At 37.1% G+C, this 16365-nt stretch overlaps 1 protein-coding gene across 8 annotated transcripts in view; it reads right to left on the bottom strand.

The window, feature by feature from the left end:
• The window catches only part of LOC116165486 (aryl hydrocarbon receptor nuclear translocator homolog), an 88775-nt gene that overhangs the window by 25555 nt on the left and 46855 nt on the right, over positions 1-16365 (bottom strand). For all 8 annotated transcript variants that reach the window (XM_031479965.1, XM_031479964.1, XM_031479969.1 and 5 more), the window contains one exon: positions 9286-9366. In XM_031479965.1, coding sequence (XP_031335825.1) covers positions 9286-9366 — 81 coding nt within the window. The remainder of the gene's footprint in view (positions 1-9285; positions 9367-16365) is intronic.

The following is a 16365-nucleotide window of genomic DNA, read 5'->3' as shown; positions in this document are numbered from 1 at the left end:
TTCCTTTCCCAATACCTCTCCATTTTCCCAAGTCCCATCATTTCCTTTATTAACGATCCTCAGATCCTTTATAGTTTTGTATTGTCGTCCGTCCGTCCGTCCGTCCGTGTAATACTGAGGATCCTTCGATATTTCGTTGTATCGGTTTATTTCTTCTTGTACCATTCTTTCTTCATATAGGTATCAACTTGTCATCTATGTATAACCCGCTCCCCTTTCACTTTCCCTTTCCCCTCATCAACTCCCTCTTTTTTCCCATGTTACTTCCGCGATTATTTCTTTTTCCCCTTATCCCACTGCTCTTCCTCCCTTAATCCTCCTATTTCCTTCATCATCTTCTCTTTCATTTTATCTAATTACTTCCATGTTTTCATCTTCTACTCCTCTCTTTTCCCATTTTTCTATTCCGCTCTCTTTCCTTTCTCGCCGCTTCCTTTTTACTTTGCTCCGGTAACCTTATAAACATTCTTGCTCCTTCGAACTATTCTTCCTTTTACTCCCCGACCGCGTTAAGGTTGCTCTCCTCAAAAGCTAGAATGCAATCAACCCTCTCAGACGCTACCCTCTAACACTTACAAAACATCTTGTATCGACTTAACGCTATCATTACAGTTTTGATATGACCAGTAGATGTGTCTCGTTCAGATGTTCCACTCACCCTTTACAATTACCCTTCGTTGGGACCTCAATAATATATATACCTCATCCAGTCGATTCATTTTGCCTTTCCATACGACACGCCGTTTTTGACATATTTGCACTTCAAGTTTTGACATCACCAGATAGTTTCTTCCAGACGTTCCAATCACCCTGTGAGTGCCCTCCTTCGTCACTCTGGTCACAATCAAGATAAGGTGTCGGACTGTAGTTAGTAGAAATTAACTCCTTTCGTTGAGACCTTTCATTAGAGTGGAAGGATAAAACCAGTACTCACATCTACAAGATATAGACTACCTATTGAAAAAAGATCAAGGACTATCGGACAAATCCTCTAAAAGTATCTCAAAGCCGCAGAAGTGGGTCCGGACGGCCAGACGCACGGACAAAAAATTCTTAAAATTACGTGAATTTGTGAACGGCTATCGGTGGTCAAACAGAACGACGAACAGACAGATTTTTTCAAAGTGAGTCATGAATAAAAATGCCAATACGGAATACATCTATTAGGAAAGAAGATTGGCTGATCCTTTATGAAGGACAAAAGATTTTAGGGAAGAATGTGTTGAAGGAGTAAGTACCAACGGGAGGGTTATGGAATAGTAGGACCATCCAATTTTCTTTTCCTGGCGAGTACTCTCTGCTCTACAGGGCTCCTAATGACTTAAGACAGTTGTGGAGAAAGGAACATTGAATCCTTCAGGAGAATTCCACACCCCTCAGAGAGCCAATTTTTAATTCTTCCTCAAAAAGTTTTAAAGGCTGAACGTGTTGAGGGAGCACGTACCATCGGGAGACCTGGGAGGTATGGACTTTTTCGCCAAAATTTCTTTTTCGAGTGCCGAGATCTCAGGTCCTAGGACGGACATACGGAATTAGTATTTTTCTAGAGAAATGCGCTCAAAATTGAAGCCCGCCTGGTCACCTTCAAGTATATACCTATCGGAAATGTCAGGATTCTAGGACGATTCCCATAAAAGAGAAAAAATCCCCTTCCGTAATGTGTTGTCCGTCCGTCTGTTCTTCGTCTAACTCAAGAACGAAAAGAGACGTCAAACCTTCGCCAATCGATTTCTCCGCGTTCAAGGGTCAGTGCTACTGAATATGAGCCGGACTAAAAGTCTGGTTTCTGAATACGAGCCGAGTGGCAAAAAATTCCTCTATTGAAAATCGTATGCGATCCTTCACAGGTATCTATTTTTTCAGTGTCAAATCCTGCAAAGGTATCAGAAGATGTCAACCAAAACCTTAATAAAACGAAGAGATATCGGAAACTAAAAACTTTTACAAGAAAAATGGCCCCGCTGACAATTTCGGAATACGAAAAAGTCGCTTAGTTTTCGTAAATCTCTTTTATCAATCAATTTGACTACCGTATCTTCCCAAGTGATTTTGAATTTAATAGTGACTAATTAGAGCCTGTTGTTGATTTCCTGGCTGACATAAACAATCGTGTGGTGAATATGAAATAATGAAAACTGTAGCAGATTCCTTTTGGAGAAATGCAGAAAATTCAATTTCGTTCGAAACCTCTGGCCGCCTACTACGATGGGTTTTGGAGCCACCCTGAAAGGGTGATATGCAAAATTTTCGCGATGACAGTTAATGACTCTTAAATTCCTTAAGTGGCCGTTACTAAAACCGCCCCCAAGAGTTAGTATATTTCACTCGAGATTTGACAGCGGTATGCGTTGGTCAATTAAAGATTTTTTGCGATTTATAATTATTGTCTTATTCGTTGGAAATTAGGGCACTTTAAATATTTTGTGGGTGATTAAGATTAGCAATAAAGTAACTTGTAGGAAGGTATTTATGCGAAAACGAGAGTACCGTTACATCATTTGGTCTGCTGTACGTTATTAGTTAGTCTAGCAATAAATAAAACAAAAAAGTGCAATTTTTCTCTCAGAATCGAGTTCAAATTGGAAGGTAGAGGTATGTAACCTTTCTTAGCATATTGTAAAGGCTGAGTCGGAGCGCGGATTGCGACACTAGGAAATGAGAGGATGAAGAATGAAGCGGGGCTCCGGAGGATCGAGAGGGGAAACACCTCGGCAGCGTGGGAACTGTGGTGCAGCAGCAGTCGCTTTCCCCGCGGATGATCACGACTGCTCGAGAACACGATGCTGATGCTCCCTTTTAATATACGTCCCATCGACGACCTCCGCCGTGCTCCCATTGCGTCTTAAATCAGAACTTCTGCATCGCGTGCCTCGTACTCTCGTTAACAACCGCCGCCACTTCCCTATTCTTTAAAAACACAACCGCCGATCTACCACAAACAAATCGTGTCTCAGTTAAAGCTCTATAAATTCGCTTCCTTAAAGAGAATGATGCAAACTAACCACGTGTGACGAAAACGCCACCAAATCAAATACTTTTTTTCCAGAATCAAATTTGGAAATTTTACTGCCCTGCTTCGTATCGATAGTTTCAACGCCCTGTTTCTTCCGCCACTTACGAGTAATTGTGATTAGGGTTGAGGACTGTTGGGGAAATCTCAGACGACGAACGTTTTCAAAAATCTCACTCAATTTCTTACACTTGCATTGGTCCCATGAAACAGTGTCACTTACAAAATGGCAGCTATTTGAATGAAGAGTTTGGGGAACTCTAGGAAGTAACGTAAGGGTCGTAAGGCACAAGGCCGACTTTGGGTAAGAGAGCTCCAAAAGCGACGTAAGCCTGCACCTAATGGAGTTTGAAGTGGACAAGAGAGTCCATACACTGCCGTATAGGAAAGAGGGTTACCAACGGCCCGTGTGGCGCAGTTCAATTAAAGCTGGACTGCGGTGCTAAAGGTCCCTGGTTCGAATCCGGGATCGGGCATGGACATTTGTAAATGTGTGGGTTGGGTTGGTAGAGCAGCGTTGGCTGAAACCCCGCCCATTTAAAAATAAAGATAAAATAAAATAAAAAATAACAACATAAATAAAAACATGAAGCAAACGAATGCTCTTCCCGACGCAGTCCAAGGTGTATGAAGTTAGTGGGGTAATTTTAGAAAATCGATAATGGGTAACGGTCAAATTATCAATTTTAAATCGCCTGTTGTAGTGCAGACCAGAGAGATTATATCAATTGATGCTTAACGTAACATCCGGCACTCCTAATTTGAAAAAATGTAGAAGTACCACCAAATTAAAATTTTTTTAAAAAGTTTATTGCTTAAGCAACGACATACTTAATTACGAGCTTAATGATTAATTAATTAATTAAATCAATTTCGCGATTGCAAACAGGGATTTAATTACGTCATAATTAATTTTATGATTGCAAACGCGGAATTAATTGTATTTTAATTAATTCCGTGTTTGTGGATTCGTAATTATTTACATCAGAATTAGTTTCGAGGTTGCAAACACCGGATTGATTATCTCAGATTCAATTCTGTATCTACAAACACGAAATTAATTTTTAAAGTTAATTTGTTGTTTACGTGTGCAAAATTAATTCAGCATTTTGAGATTTGTCAGTTGTGAGTTTGTAATAATGAAATTAATATTGACGTAACATCCAAAAATAGTTATGCATAGATTATGAAACGATTAAATACTAATTTTATGATGCAAATACAATATCAATTGTATTAGAATCCATTCGATTACCGACACGGAGTTAATTACGTCATAATTAATTTTGTGATTGCAAACGCGGAATTTGTATTGTAATTGCACGTTTGTAAATACGTAAGTAATTACATTAGCATTAGTTTCAAGTTTGCAAACGCGGGATTAATTCTGTATTTATAAACACGAAATTAATTGTTTAAGAGTTATAATTCCTGTTAATTAACGTGTCAGTTGTTAGTCTGCAATAATGAAATTAATTGTGGCGTAATTAATGTTGTATTTGCAAACGAGGAATTAATTCCTATATACATAATTAATTTCAGTCTTGCTAACACAAAATTAATTATGATGGAGTTAACTTCAAAGTTTGCAAGCACGAAATTAATTATGACTATACAATTCATTAAATTATTTTGGGATTCTTTTAGCAAGACATAGTTCAAATTGTCGCTTACTTTGTATTGATTTTTTTATAAAATTACCTGGAACTCATTCAACATTTTTTAAATATTTCTTATCGTTCGGTATGACTGTGTTTTCACCGGACTAAATTCATCTCACTCGTCACAAGACGCTATACGGAATAGCGATCTTTGCGCATGTGAAAATAATTTCTTAAAACCCTAAAAAGTTTCTACGGTAGCGAGGCGAGGCGGCGTAGCAGCTAAAGACGAAAATATGTTCTCCTGTTAGATTAAATGATGACATCAATATTTAAATACTTCACGAAGCTAATTCCCTGCATTTTTATCATTGTAAAGAAAGCCAAAGAAACCTCCAAAAGCTTGCAAAGCAGCGAGGTGCGGCGACGCAACTACCGAAGCCGAAAGTATGCCCTCGTGTTGAGTCGAATGATGCCATCAATGTTTAAATATTTCACAAAAATAATTTCTTAAATCCTTTTATCACTGGAAAGCAAACCAAAGGAAAATAGTTAATTTTTAGGGAATTTTGCAGAATTAAAAAAAATGTGCTATTGTTTGCGTTTTGTCCGTTTTTTGCAGTAGGTAGCCTATACCTTGAAGGTGTGCCAGACGGCCATCAAATTTCGCTGTCTAAAAGACCCCCCCCCCCCCCCCACGAATTATTTCCTGAGATGCTGTTTTTGAAAGTAAAACGTGCATAACTTTTACATACGACAACCAGTTGGTCTCAGATTTTGATACGCATGTCTGTTGTGGTGCCAAGTTAAACTTTAGAAAATGGAGGGGGGGGGAACACATGTTCTACCCTTCATGGTATTCTAATGAAGGGTCTCATCCAAATAAATTGCTTTGTACAAACTATAATAATAATAATAATAATAATAATAATAAGTGACATTTATTAGATTACTGGAGTACAGAAGGAAATAAATATAAAATAAAACATTCAAATAGATAATAAACTAAATAATTAAGATTAAATGAAAAATGAAATTAATGTTCCGTAATCTAACGGGGCGAAGTTCAGTTCTATGGTGAGACACCCTAGAACTGCTCTACCACTTAACCCCATCCTAAACTAAGAAAATAAAACAATTAACTATAACTATAACTATAACTATAAAAACTATAACTTTCCCGTGCGACTCTTTTTCGAAATCAGTGAGCGACGGGGCCTGAGGGAGGGGAGGGGGAGAGAAACTAGTTTGTCGTGATCGGGTATATTCCCTTATACCTCAAGAACGGATTGTCGGAACAGGGTACTCACAAAGGGCGATTGAAACGTCAACAAAAGCTATTTCGGTTAAAAAAAAGGCGCTTTATCTGCACAAGAGTTGTGTGCACAATTTATACCTACTTGTTTTTCAATGCTTGGCGGGCAAAATCGTTTTTCGTCAATAACGTGAGGTTTTTTTGCAGAACATTGGCAATTCTTAATGAGAAGCTTTCTAAAATTGCCCCACTAACTTCACACAGTTCTCAGTCCAAGATAAATTTTCCAAGCAGCTTAGGTTTAGGGTCAGTGAATGTTCCGTCAAAATCGACCAGAAAGGAATTTGGAATCCAAATGGTGCTATATTAGCGCGATTTGCTTAAAACAAAACAATGTCTATCAAAAAAGGGAGCCCTGTACTTCCCCACGACACTTTCCCTCTTCTTGTTTTTTTAAAATTTTCTTCACAATTTCAATCAGTTTTGCACTTTACCAAGCTTACTTTATTTTTGTTGCTTTCCGATTCTCTTTAATAATTTATTCAATCTTCGTCAAAATCACGAATTCATTCCGACTTTTTCCAATGGGAAGAAATGACATTATCTACTCCTCGATTTACTCCAAATTCAAATGTCAGGCGACATTATGGCAAGCGAAAGCGAGTAGCAATAAACATCTGACAGTGTCCAAAACACAATAAACTGCATGATGCGCGTGCGTTGAGGTCGGGGAGTCAAAAAACGTGTGTATCGAAAAAACGTTTCTATCGGAATATTTTTTTATTTTTGATTATTAAAATATTTCTTTGCAAAAATTTTGCTACCCCACGCAGCTTCATTTTAGACAACAAAATGTTTCAAAAACGTTTAGGTATAGGATGTTATACATAAAATAATATATACACAATACGTAGATCAAGTAATATATACAGAGCGTCTAGCTAAAACAAGCAAGTTGAAAATGGAGATGAAAATTTTAGATGAATTCGTCTTCAGTCAAAATATTCGTAAGTCTCCATTTCGAGGTATACTATACATAGCCGACATTATATTATATTTGTTCAAGCCCACTCTCGAGCCCACTACTTATAAAGTTTTAATTTTTCCTTTATGACCTTGATAAATGGATTGGAGAGGTCATCGACTATTATTTATTCGCAGGGCCGTAGAGAGAAACTTGGGGCCCGGGGGGTTGTTAAGCACGGGCCCCTTTTTTGTGCTTAAACTTACCTATTCCACATTACTTTATTCTACTAATCAAGGACTCATAATATGAAATATTTTATTTTAGTGAAATTGGTACCTATGCTTTATGGATGTAAAAATTTTATTCCCAAAAAACCATGCAATGGGCCCCTTTTCAAAATCCGGGCCCAGGGAGAATCCCCCCGTTTACCCCCCCTTCTCGTCAGGCCTGTTTATTCGTGATAACTTCGGATGTATTTTGGTGTTGAAACAAGGCGGGACCAAACTACACTGTACTAGACGAGCGTTTGAGTTGGTCTCGTCTAGTCTCCCAGCAACACCATTTTTCATCTTTGCAGAAACAAGAATTAGGTTTGGGCATTTCCAATCATGCGTTCAGTGCTCACCATACAAAAAAAAACACATTTTTACCCTTTTAATAGTTACAACAATAATACGTAACGCAGAGAATATCGTCTACAAACTGGTGGTTGATTTTAACACGATTTACTCCTTCCTAAGAGGGAGGTGAGAAAGGGGCACAAACAATCGCTCTAGACCAGAATGTACTTCATTTTAAATTCCAAATATTTTACTTCCATAACAGATCGTTACATAAGAAGAAAATGTGTTTTGTCATCATATCATATCACCAAAGAGAAGGAAGGAGCGGGAAGGAGTGATTCTTCCGATTAACATTTTATCGACGACTAGTTAAAGCTCTTTGTTTAATAGAGTTGCCCAAATTCTTGTAACTGTACAATACTGAGGAGCATACGGCGGAAGCAAAGGGAAACAGAATAGCGAGAATGAGGATCAATTGGAAGCGCCGTAAGGCTTAGTCCTCCTACAACGTATAGAAACGCTTCTGGTGAACCAGCACCTCATCCGCTTAGATGCCTTTATTTTTAAGTGAGTACGAACCAGTGAAATATCTACCCAACAATATGATCTGGAAATCTAATTAGAAACGTGGATGGTCCATGTCAGAGCAAAATAAAATTATTTAGTTTCTATAGTCGATAATTCCCTTCTTTATGCAAGAGCAACTTTGGTATAGCAAAATCTGATAAAAGGTTAAACCTGAAATAGTCTTTGAACAGTGAACAACTTGCGTATTGGCAGGTCCTCACCATGTTAGCCTAAGAAGAGGACAGATCTGGCATTGAAAAATAGAGAGTACACCCTAATTCCCAACATACGCAGAGCCAGTCGCGGATGAACGTGTACTTACTTACCAAAACCTTTAACAACATACAAGTAGAGAGGCAGCTCCTTCCATATGAGGAGGGACTCCTTCCTATATTGGCAGACACTAAACAACTATATCTGGTTTTCTTGGGAAAATTCGCAGCAAAATCTCCGAAAATTTACCCACCACCAAGAGCGTAAAATTGCTACAGTTAATGTTTTTGATCGTACTCTAGTTCCAACGTAGGAGACAATTTTCCTCACAATTTTTTTCAGAGGAAAGCTTTTATTATGTTTGTCCGAAAGACCAAAATTGTTATATCCGGGAAATAAAGCAACGGATCGACAAACCGTTTGGGAATAGGGAGTAAGTCTTTCAGCTAGTCTTTAATTATCTTTAAGTATCTGTTACATACAAAAAATTAATTGTTACTTTAGCGAAGAAGGTATTTGGAGCAAAGATTTTTAAAAATATTTATATAGCGCTCATCCTTAGAACATAAACCGATGATTTACACTAATGAGCTCTAATTATGATTGGACTTCGTTCGTTCCAATTTGTAAACAGATATAGCCATCAGTCTGCGTTAGCAACAAACAGTAATTACCGCCAAAGAAAAAATCCGGATTAATACCACCAAAATTATTTGGATCTGTCACCAAGTCATTATTAAGAGAAAAATACAAAATATCGGCGAATCGTAAACACATAATTATAAGCGTAATTATTCTTGATTATTTGAAAACAAATCGTAGGTACGGAAAGGCACGATTTAAGCAGGAATACCTTCTCGCATCGGGGAAAATTGGGTAAATGAGTTTTGCAATTATTAATATTAATGTGGTACACGGCTGTAATCAAGCGGCTCGAGGCATTCGAGTGCGTTCAATGACACTAAGAACTGCGAGAGACCGAATCTAGCCAAAAATTATGTTACAACTTACCCTAAACTGTCATCAGAGTTTGAAAAATAAAAAGAGAGCGGAGTTATTAACGGCGAGGGAGGAACGATTTATTTTTTAAAGAAAGAGTTGATAGGTACCTGGCAAATCGTTCTTTATCTTGAATGCTATCGTCCTCCATCCTGGTGTATTTGCTTCCACTCGGGTCGTCTTCATCGGACCTGTAAAAAGAGAAAATTACACATAATAAATTACAAACATAATTAACTGTACAGTAAAAATTAATGCTTATGATACAGCGCGGCGTTTTAACGGGATATTTTATAATAACGCAAAACGGCTTAAAAAAGCGTGGACCTAGCAATTTACTTCTTTCAAACAACTCGGGTAAGTATAGTTTCCACGTATTTTTTTTTAAAAACCGGCATTCCGAGGCAATTTAAAAGTGATTCAGTGTTATTAGTAACAACTCCTACAATATACCGCATACTTAGGTGCTTTCTGCTGTATAGGTACCTACGAGAAAATTATTTCGCAAAAATTTAAATAAAGGGTAAATTTGGTCTCAACACTTTTTGTAATTATTTTTTTAATTAGCCAATTCCAGCCCGTTTGGACAATAGATAGCCTATCACAGATAACGTGTCAGAAATTTGGTTAATGATTGTGTTGGGGTCATAGTTTTACAAAATTTTGTAACGGGGTGCACCTTCCGACCTTTGTTTTCCAAATCAGGTAGCACTAACCATAACAAAACGGTCCCAGAATCAGAAAGCAAAAAAACGATCCCAATTCAAAAAAAGGTAACTAACCGAAAGGATAATAATTGAAGTATTATAAATCGGGCCACTAGTCAAAGGGAAATTTTGTATGTGAAAGAAAAGGGTTGTACCTATTCCAATAAATCACGACGTGCTCGACTTAAAAACTTACATCTCAACGTACATGTTCATTTAATGATTTTTAACTTTATTTAAATTTATAAAGAATTCTTTTTCCCACTTTTTGAATGAAACAAACATTTTTAAATTACAAGATGCGAAAGTTGTGTCGTACGAATTTATTTATCACCTAGAAGTAGGAATCCATAAAAGAAGGAAAACAGACGGGTGTAGTGCGGAGAATAATGATACGAACAGTGAAATTCAAAAAAAGTAAGACCTTTTCTTCGTAAATTGTATCACGATTTCACGGATTTCATGGATTTCCCCAACATGTGTACACTATCAATATTGCACCTGTGGTTTACCCAAAACACAAATATATCTCACAAAAATTTCATAGATTTCACTATGATTGTGTGGGTTTAATGATTTTCCCCCGCACCATTTTACCCATGGTTTACCCAAAACACAAAGAACTCTCACGAAGATTTTATGGATTTCACGATGATTTCACGGATTTCACAGATCTTTTCAAGATTTCGCGGATTTCATGGATTTCCCAACATGTGTACACCAAATTTTACCCAAAACACAAATAAATCTCAAAAAGGTTTAAGGCAATGGTCCCCAAATGGGGGGTGCGCCCCCCTGGGGGGATGCAAGGTGCTGTTAAGGGGGACACGAGATCTCGAAGAGTTTGAGGCAAATATTTACCTTTTAAATACTTATATTATTTTTATGTAAAATATAGGACGGTAGGTGTTTACAAAACGGTAAATACTGCGGGGTAAATACGCCTTTTTATGCAACAAATTGCGATAAAAGTACCGATGTTGCACAATGTTGTCAGCTGATAGTGTATGTGTGACTTATGATGGTGCTCTAAAGAGTCTAACTAAAGGATAGGACCGTATTCTCGAATGAACTAAAATCGACCTCAATAGTCATTGATGATATGACTGCAATATCAGACTTGATTGAAAAACATAATATTTTAACGGTCATAACAAATTTATTTTAGCACCATCAGAAAGCTGAGAAAAAATCACTTCGTTAAAATTATCTTATATCTTTGAAAATGACATTTTCCGTTTTTTTTGCCATAACTTCGCTATGTGTAGACCTACAAGAAACTTGGAAAGGGAAAATTAATCAGCATAAGATTCTGCATCACTTTGCCCATTTAAGCGGCCCCATAGTGAAAATTAAAAAAAACGTCACCCTGTATAATAATTGATAACATTTAATTTGTTTTAATAAATACGTCTTCTGTAATGTTTATTTTGTAATCAAGGAAAGGGGGAGCGAGAATTTTAGTTTTCAGAAAGGGGGCGCCATGGAATTCACTATGATTTCGTGAATTGCAGCAAGAGTTCACGGATTCCATCAAGATTTCATCAATATGTCAAGGATTTCATCGAGATTTCACTACTTTATGGATTTCCCCAACATGTGTCGATCCGTTATTACTATTCCGATATGTAATTAACCCCACTAAATGCAGAGTTAACTTTTTTTTACCTCACGTCATCGATTAAACATAAACAATTCTATGAAACAAACTGCATCGCGTTATTGTTGACGTGCAGAATAAGAATGAACAAAATACGGTACCCCAACGGTTAAGCGATTCTACGTCGTATCGCCTACGTCAAAGAATGTTAATTAAGGTGAATTTCGCTTGCATCCAGTTTTGTTTACAGTAATGTTGTGTATAGTGGGCGCGGCCCGTGAGAACAAACGGCATTTCGTATTAAAATTGTGCCACTTGGAACACATGTTTCCTAGACCTATTGGAGTGATTTGAGTCGCAGAGCCGAAAGTTCCGTCCCTTAGGATTGAAAATGGCGCCAATTTTCAAAATTGAGGCGAATTTCAGGAAATATCTGTTTTTAGAGCGATTTTTACGTTTAGGGTGACGTTTACGAGGTTTCCGAGGTGAAAACGACAAAAACAATATCCGAAGCTAATTTCTGTGTGGGAAGCATGATTGTATGATATCTTTAACGTCCGACAGGATTCGAAAGTTTCTTGGAAAGTTTGACCGATTTTCGTGGTTGAGGTGGCGTTTTTGAGATTCTTTTGGGTGAAGATGACCAAAAAAGACCCATTAAAGACCTTTTTCTACAATCGATATCCAAAGTAGGCATTTGCGCTCCTATTTGACAACGCAAACGTCATATTTTTCGAGGAATGTCAATTTGTCGCTTATAAGCGACAAAATAAAAAAAACCGCTCGCTCTCCAAATTATAAACTATAAATCAAATATGCATTGCTCAGAGTACCCAATGACAACAGTAAATGACATCTTTCATTTGGGCATAAGATTAAAATAATAATTTATATTTGAGTGAAAAATTTAAATTTTGAACTGCTCGATTGTAGAAAAAATCTTGTGTGTAATTCGAGCGCAAATTGATTGTTGATTTCAAGAGATTAGCGCGGCAAATGTCCTTTCAATCGACAATCATTTTGCACTCTTAATACACAAATAGCTATTTTTTTATGAATTTTTAAGTATTTTGAATAAAGAGGTCGAGGTGAACTAAGTGCAAAGGTGAAACTTATTCATTGAATTCGGTTTTTAACTAAAAATGGTTGATTATTGAAACGTATTTACAAGTAAAAAGTCATAAGTCATCAAAGGAGAATGCCTCATCATCGCTCAGATCTCCTGTTGCAGTCGAGATTAAAAAAATATTTAGTTAAGATCATTATTAATAAAACTCTGACAGTCATGTTTATGTAATGTACATATATACTCGGCTCCGATTTTTGCAGTGTTCTTGACAGTTAGAACACTGTAGGGTGCAGGGAAGGCTGTTTCGCAAGCATGAACACCTTATGATCTCACAAGTTCACTTGCAGCCGCATTTCCCTAGGATTGTGAGCTCCTTTCATATTTACACCTATTTGGTCCAGTTTGGTTCCCAGCCCACTTTGCCTCGTGTCCATCCCCAAGTTGGCGGATGTGGAGAGCATTCAGTAGGATAGAAGCAGTGCCCCTACAACACATGACCTGCTTGATTGGGGACAGGAACTGCAGTAATTTATGTTTGGTACAAAATACAATATTTTCCCACATTAGTAGTGGATTTCTCCTGTGCTTCGGGCTCATAGAGAACGGTAGTAAATTCTACCAAAGTTTTAATTGTTTTTTTCTGTTATTCCTCTTTGTGAATTGGAGAGTTCAAGTAAAGCTGGTGTCACGTCCGGGCGTTTCATCCAAGTCATAAACGCCTTCTTGTTTCCAATAGAATTGAAGCAGGGCGTTGTGGCACAACCTGTGTAACAATGAAAGCCCCGTAGGGCTTGTGAATTTTCTTCTCCAAGTGCTAATACAATCAAATGGGTCGCTATATATCGACGCTTGGCCCCAACACCTGACAGATATCCTTCTTTCAGTTCGAGTTCTTTCAGAAAAAGAAACAAAATATATATGACCATCAGAACGTCAGTATCTCAACACTGGACGAGGATGTTCTGGGCTCCATGCTCCACCATATAGTTAGTTACTCCACCATATCTTTCGCATGGAGGATGATTCGCCCGTCCGCCTCTTCTTGCGTAACTTGTATCCCATCAACGTTTTATTTTTAATGATTTTAACTAAATATTTTTTATAGCACAGGAGATCTGAGCGATGATGAGGCATTTCCCTTTGATGACTGATGACTTTTTACTTAATTAATAATACGTTTCAATAATCAACAATTTTTAGTTAAAAACAGGATTCAATGAATAAGTTTCAGTTTTGCACTTAGTTAACCTCGATCTGTTTATTCAAAATACATAAAAATTCATAAAAAAGGGTCTTTTTTGGTAATCTTCACCCAAAAGAATCTCAGAAACGCCACCTCAACTACGAAAATCGGTCAAAACCTTTGAATCTTGTGGGACGTTCAAGATATCATACAATTGGCCTATATATAATAAATGAAACATGCTTCCCACACAGAGATTAGCTTTGGATATTATTTTTGTCATATTCACCGTCGGAAACCTCGTAAACGTCACCCCAAACGTAAAAATCGCATTAAAAACATATATTTCCTGAAATTTTAAAAATTGGCGCCATTTTCAATCCTAAGGGACGGAACTTCCGGCTCTGCGACTCAAATCACTCCAATAGGTCTAGGGAACATGTGTTCCAAGTGGCACAATTTTAATACGAAATGCCGAATAATACCAATATTTATCACGAGCCGCTCCCACTATTACTCCTACCTGATGCAATTAAACTGCAGTTCTAAAAATTTTATCGAATCGGATGAATTTGTATCGGGCTCAGGCATTAAGCATCCGATTCGATCAAATTTTTAGGACTGCAGTTTAATTGCATCAGGTAGGCGTAAACAACATTACTGTAAACAAAACTGGATGCAAGCGAAATTCACCTTAATTAACATTCTTTGACGTAGGCGATACGACCTAGAATCGCTTAACCGTTGGGGTACCGTATTTTGTTCATTTCTTATTCTGCACGTCAACAATAACACGATGCAGTTTGTTTAATAGAATTGTTTATGTTTAATCGACGACGTGAGGTAAAAAAAATTAATTAACTCATTTAGTGGGGTTAATTACATATCGGAATAGTAATAACGGATCGACTATACCAAACTTCACCTGTGGTTTACTCCCCGGTGAACGTAGTAGAAACGAACAAATCCAAACTAAGGGTGTTTGGACACCAATTATATGAAATATTGCGGCCGATTTTAAATTTATATATTACAACTCTTTATACGCATACTCCTAATTTTTTTGAAAATCATTTAAAAATGTAAGTCTTTTTTCTGAGATAATTAAATTAAATAGTAATGATCATGCTGTAAAGAAAAGCAGAAAATTTAGATTACTTGCGAAGATATATCAGAAAAATCGAAATTTGGCGATTTTGTTTATATTTTTTTCTGGTGTTATTTGGACAGATACAAAAAAATTTATTAAAAAAAAATGCTTCTCATTGCCACTATTTGAACTCTACAAGACAGCGTTGAGAAATTTTACAATACATCGTTTCGTTTCGGAGAAATCATCAACTTTATTTTTTTATATGGCCTGTAAAAAAAGTACATACTGTATTGAGCGGCATTTTTTTGTCTCTTTAAAACTTATCTTGCTTGATTCCGAGTTAATGCAATACACAGAGGAAGAGCACAACAGTTAGTTCATGTGCATATGTGCATATGTTTTGCAGTTTCCCCGATGAAATTGGTATGGGTGTATGACAAGAAAACTACAAAATCTAGTTCCTGTGCATCAAGCCAATTTGTCGCCGTTTTCGCGACGAAATTAGTGAATAATTGAAAATGTTTGCCAAATTTGGGTATCATCCCGAAATGATTAGGGAAAAAACCTTCTGCAGTAGTAGGGAACCTATATCTAGTAAACGAGACATTAACGAGCTTTCTTGCGCCAAGATCTCATCCCTTACACTGACGGATGGACAGAAAAGCGCCCGTAATAATGCATTTTATTTTTTGAAAAGTGCACAATGAAAGGTACAGGGTAGTGTAAAAACATGTTAAATACTTCATCCCCCCCAAAAAACGATAATGGTGCAAAAGTTATAATCAGTAGCGCATTAGTTTATAGCAGTATGACTACCAAATCCCTGGGGAGGTGGGGGGGGAGGGGGGAGAGATTAACGAACCCGATCGAATAATAACACCTTCTGCTCTTAATAATTTTAACTTTACCGTACTCGATAATGGTCAGGAAAATAATACATGAAGTACAATGCGGTGTAATGCATTCACTCCGAATCAAGTAAGAGACGTTAAGTGAATACTGTAGCGAACATTCCAGACATCTCGATAGACATCGAGGCGCCATGATAATCGTCGACAAAGAGCGAAGGCAGATGTAACGTAATCTTTCCGAGGAATGACGTATTTTGTTCTAGAATGTTCGATAACAGTCGGGAGCCCTAAGGTTTGCTATATAAGCAAATCGAATTGCGTTTCAATGGGGAGGGGCGGGGCAGTAAACGGATAAAAAAAATCAAATTTGAGTAGTGCACTAGCTTAAGTCTTTTTTCCTCGATTTTTTCTTACATAAATGTAAAATATGTCATAATTCCAATGTAGGGGCATTTTAACCTAAATTATATGAAATATTGAGAATATAATATTAAATCTACACTGATCATCACGCTGAATTATTTTGCAAGTAATTTACACAATAAAGCCGTTTTTCTGAAATAAAGGCATATAAAAGGCAATAAATTCAATCATTATGTGCTTAGGTACCCGTAACGTGAAAAAAAAACATTTTTGTTTGGAGTAGTTTTCCAACTGACGTAAAGAGAATGTTGTGGGACTAGTTTA

Source organism: Photinus pyralis, unplaced genomic scaffold (assembly GCF_008802855.1).
Source record: "Photinus pyralis isolate 1611_PpyrPB1 unplaced genomic scaffold, Ppyr1.3 Ppyr1.4_LG3a, whole genome shotgun sequence".
Classification (NCBI taxonomy): domain Eukaryota; kingdom Metazoa; phylum Arthropoda; class Insecta; order Coleoptera; family Lampyridae; genus Photinus; species Photinus pyralis.
This window is presented reverse-complemented; position numbering and strand designations above follow the sequence as displayed.